We start from the raw sequence: 5,093 nt of genomic DNA on the forward strand, positions 1-5,093 counted from the left end.
CACACCACCACCCTTCCAGCGAGCGGCAGGGCGCGCTCAACCCTTGCACCCTGAAGCACCGAGGCCTCGGCTCGGAGAGGCTGGGGGGCTGCCCCCCGTCCCTGAGGTGGCCCCGGGGAGCCCGCTCTCACCTCTGTCTGCACCATGGCCGGCCGCTGGGTTCTCAGCATCTTCACTGTCTGGAAGATGTCCACCACACCCTCGTACCGCATACGTTCCAGCACGATGCTGAGGGTGATGAAGACCCCCGTCCTGCCCACGCCGGCGCTGCGGGGAGGGGACACGGGGTGTGTGTGTGAGCCGGGTTGGGGGTTGGGGGAAGCCCGACTCCCTGGGGCCTGTCCCTACTGGGGCGGGGCCACTCACCTGCAGTGGACCGAGATGGGGCCGTCCTGGCCAAACTGCTCCTTGGTCTTGTGCACTTGGCCGATGAAGTCAATGAAGCCCTCTCCCGACTTTGGCACGCCCTGCTCTGGCCAGTCCGTGAACTGGAACTGCCGGACGGTCCGGGATTGGCCGTCCTGGGGTGGGGGAGGGAGTGGGCCGTGTGGCTGTCAGCTCCGGCTGAAGCAGTACTGCTGCCCCCACCAACCGTGGCTGCTACCTCTTGTCACTCTGACACCACCCCCACCCGCCTTCCCCCGTACACTGACACCACCCCCCACCCCCTCACCGACCGTGGCCACTCCCCACCTTTTCTTCACCATCTCACCAGGGCCCTGCATCTTATACTGACTGTCCACGGAGGCTGTGGGGACGGAAGCAGCCCCTTCCCGAACACGGGCTGGACCCCCACCTCTGACCCTGGGCCGTGTTTGGGCATGCTGGGGGCAGGGCAGCAGCTTCCACTCCATGTCTCAGAACCCACAGTCACCCAGCCGTTCCCGACTGACAGCGACCCTACAGGACAGGGCAGAACTGCCCCTGGGGGGTTCCGAGACCCTAACTCTTTCTTTGTTTCAATTCAATGGAATCAGCTTCATTTTTTTCTCCCAACGGATGGCAGTGCACCCCAGAGCAGGATCAAAACTCTGCATGCCATCGGTCGATTTTGACTCAGAGTGACACTCCAGGGCAGATACAACTATCCCGGGGTTTCCGAGGCTGTAAATCGTTTTTCAATTTACTGGGAGCTCTGACAGCTATTATAACAATCCATGATTCCATTAGATCAAGCATGATTGTACAATTACTGCCACCATCGTTCTCAAAACAGTTTCTTTCTTCTGAACTCTTTGTTTCAGCCCCCCTTTATCCCCTCCCTCCCCGACACTACCCCCCAGGAATCCTTGTTCTTATAAAGTCATTATCACATGTATATACTTGCCGTATCTTACACCGCCCACTATCCATTCACCCACAATTCTGCTATTCATGCCCCTTGAGTGGGGTCACACAGTCATCTTGGCTATCAGTTTTTCTTCCCCCTCCCACCCCTCTCCTCTTCCCGTACCCCCAGGGAATCGTTGCTTCCATTACTATTTCTGATGAGATTATCTATCCTGGATTTCATGCATCAAACGATCTTCATCATACAAATGAATATCTGCAAGTCTAACAAGCGTCATGGGGTGAAACGGGGGCAACAGTAAGGGGAGGAAGCATTAAAGAACTGGATCGGTGGTTCTCCACCTTCCTCGTAACAGGACCTTTTCAAACCGGTTCTCTTGTGGTGGGGACCCCCCAATCATAACATTATCTTCATTGCTACTTTATAACTGTAAGTTTGCTACTGTTAGGAATCGGGCGACGCCTGTGAAAGGCCTAAAGGGGTCGTGACCCACAGGTTGAGAACCTCTGAACTAGAGGATCGTTATGTTTCATCAGTGTCTTCCTGCACCCTGGATGGATGTTCCCTCCCGTGTGGCCCTTCTGTGTGGGACTATCAAGTTATCTTACAAGTGGTTCTGGGTCTCCACTCAGACTGCAACTCTTTACAGGAGTTGAAATTCTCATCTTTCTCCCGAGGAGCAGCTGGTGGTTTCGAACTGGTGACCTGGCGTTGCAGCCTACTATGTTACCTGCTGTACCCTGTGCCGGGCCATGCCCTTGGGTTATGTGAGGGTTATGACCACAGCTAGCTGCCATCAGGCCGGCTCTGACCCACAGCCACCGCTGAGTTACCCTCATGGTGTCCGGCATGCTTGGGTTCAGGTAAGGCAGGTCAGGTCCTGGACCCAGCCTTTTCTGAGTCACCAAAAGGGCAGGACAGACATGGGAGAAGATGCTCGAATCTAGACGAGAGGCCCACAGAAGGAAATGATAAAGCCAAGAGCCTGATTCAGACTCCCGGCCTCAGGAAAACTGGAGGAAGTGTGCTTCTGTCCTTCAAAGCTGCCCCCCTGGGGCAGTTCTGGCCCGGCAGCCCCAGAGAACTACATGAGGGGGCTTGGTATGGGGAGTCGGGCTGCCTCTCTGCAGAGCACCTGGAACATGGGCGGGGCTTTGGAATTAGTGGGGGCTGGGTTAAAGGTGCCCCGCTGGCACTGTGGGTTAGGCATCGGGCAGAGAATGAGCAGTGTGTTTCTCAAGAGGTTCTAAACGGGAAAGATGACCCTGTGAGTCTACCGCCGATGCTTGTTATAAAGCAGCAAAGCCCTTGTCAGGGAGCTGAGTTATAAACAGAGCAGAACATGCAGACACACAGTGGGAAAGGAAGGAGGAGGGACCTCCGCCCAAACCGCAGCTTCAGAGGGCGAAGTCGCTGTCGCCTCAGTTTCCAAGAGGGGGGCTGTGACCCCAAGTTGACTAGGCGGGTCTCCATTCAGAGTCTGAGGGGAGGGACCGCCGCCCAAGCGGGTGCCTGGAGGACGGAGGTTACTTTCAAGCCTGGGGGGCTGATTCGATCTGCCCCGCTAGGCTCTGGATTTGCACGTCCCCCAGCCCTTCTGACCCCCAATATGCCCTGTGAACGAGGCACATCCACCTGGTGCCGGCTCTACCGCCGGATGGAACCCTGCCCGAGCGTCGCCCATGCTTCAGTTCTCCTGTTCTGAGAGTGTGGACGCGACCTGGCGGTTCTGAAATGGGCTGCTAAATGACAGGTCAGCAGGTCAGCCGTTTAAAGCCACCAGGGGCTCACGCGCCCCTTGCGGGGAGGGGGGGGGCGCGGGAAAGACGGGGCTTTCTTCTGTTGTGAAATGTGACAGTCTCAGAAACCCCCAGGGGAAGTTCTACCCTGTCCCACAGGGTCACTCTGTCCCACAGTCCCACAGGCACTGAAATAGGTGCCAACAGGACCTGCCTGCCTTCACTGCCCACACCCAACCACGTCCCTCTCCACTCCTCTGACCCCATCCTCCCTCACAGAGACCATCCATCCTCTTCTGTCTCTTTGTCCATCACTACGTCTCGGAGTCCCGTTCTGAACCACCACCTCAACACCCAAGACCTTCTCTAGCCGACTTTCCCCAAACCCATCTTCCGACCACCAGTCGTCCCCTGACACCTTCCCTCCCCCTCCACTGGAGGGCACCGGTTTTCCATCACCTGGCCCTGGTAACTCACCACTCTTCACCATCCACCGGCCTCCTTCACCCACCACCCGTCCCTTCCCAACCGCATCCCTCTGCTGCCAGGGTGGCACCATCACCTCTGCTGCCAGGGTGGCACCATCAGAATCAGGAGACGGGGCCCCAGGGAGACGGTGGGACCCAAGCGCTGGGCCGTTAACTCACAAGGTCAGCTGTGCGGACCCAGGAGTTGATGATCCTTGGGAGAAAGGCCAGGCTTTCTACTCCCACAAAGATGGACAGGGTAGGACACCCACCCCACCGGGGCAGGTCTACCCTGTCCACTGGGCTCACTGTGAGTCAGAGTGGACCCGACAGCAGTGGGCTTGGTTTGGCTTTACCACCTTTGGCCACCCAACAGAATCACCTGTCGCCAGAGACCACGGATGGTCACCATCCTTCATTGTCCAAAGAGATCTCCCCTTGAACATTTCCCCCCACCCCCTTCCCCACCCACCAGATAAACGCGGAACCTCTCCACTGGCCGACAGCCCCAAGTTCCATGGGGGATCCCATCCTGTTATCCACACATCCAGGTCTCCTGGCCCTCCTTCCGGCCACCTTTGTTCACCCACACCCAATGTCTACCTTTCTCCAATCCACCTTGTTTTACCCACAGCCCAATTATTAACCCGTCACCCACTGCGTGTCACCATCACTGGAGCTGCCCGCCTCCCACCCTCCACCCCCGAGCCCCCCACTGCGTTCCCCAGCCTCCTCTCCCACCGGTCACTCACTTAGACCTCTGTCACCTGACAGGGCCACCACCGTCTACTGTCCATTCTACCGCGACCACCCGATGCTGTCCATGCTGTCCGTGTTCCATCCCTGCTTACAACCCTTTGCACTTCTCATCGCCAACACTCCTACCCTCCCTCACTGCGCCTGCAGCCTCTGACGCCTGCCTCCCTCTCCTGGAAACACAGCTTGTTGCCTCCCGAGAAACCCCCCACTGGCTACCTGCCACGGGGCCCCAGAGGACACAGTCCTGGGGCATGACCTCACACACTGCAATGGGGGCCACACTGGGTCAGCACAGACCCGGGCCCTCTCTCTCTCCCCCTACTTGGTGGGCGTGTGCCAGGATCTGGTCAACTCACTCCTCGCCCCCCAGGCCTTTGCCCTCTCTGGGTCGCTAAGGAAGAGGTCTGTCTGCAGACTAGCAAGCCTGGCAGGGGGTGGGGGTTGGGGGTACCGCTGGCAACCCAGCCCGCACTCACCCGGGCGTCCGTAACTTTGAACTCGCGGAGGATATACTGAGGCATGTTGTATTCGGCCATGGGGTCGACCACAAAGTACTGGTAGCGGGCCGAGCGCTCGGCCGGCCAGTATTGGTGGCACTTCTCCTGTGGAGGGACGGTGGCTGCCATTAGGCCCGTGGCCCTCTGAGTCCCAGCCGCGGACACGCCCCTCCACGCCAGGATAGGGGCGTTCCACCCTGCTTGGCACATCATGCATTCCTCCATTTCTGGTCATACCCCATGCACCCAGCCCACTCAGCCCCAACCCTGGCCCTGGCCCTGCCCCAAGGCGGGGACCCAGTCTGTGAGGGCCCCGCCCCCATCTGGCTCCACCCAATCA

At 58.7% G+C, this 5,093-nt stretch overlaps 1 protein-coding gene across 1 annotated transcript in view; it reads right to left on the reverse strand.

Moving 5' to 3' along the window:
• Nucleotides 1-5,093, reverse strand: part of PTPRS (protein tyrosine phosphatase receptor type S) — a 124,314-nt gene that overhangs the window by 44,426 nt on the left and 74,795 nt on the right. Inside the window, exons 30-32 of the mRNA XM_045300060.1 lie at nucleotides 4,733-4,972; nucleotides 367-521; nucleotides 132-267 (exon numbers count right to left, since the gene is read on the reverse strand). Of these exons, the coding sequence (XP_045155995.1) occupies nucleotides 132-267; nucleotides 367-521; nucleotides 4,733-4,972 (531 nt within the window). The remainder of the gene's footprint in view (nucleotides 1-131; nucleotides 268-366; nucleotides 522-4,732; nucleotides 4,973-5,093) is intronic.

This window comes from Echinops telfairi, unplaced genomic scaffold (assembly GCF_000313985.2).
Source record: "Echinops telfairi isolate 266 unplaced genomic scaffold, ASM31398v2 ScPeMD7_7459;HRSCAF=8497, whole genome shotgun sequence".
NCBI lineage: Eukaryota > Metazoa > Chordata > Mammalia > Afrosoricida > Tenrecidae > Echinops > Echinops telfairi.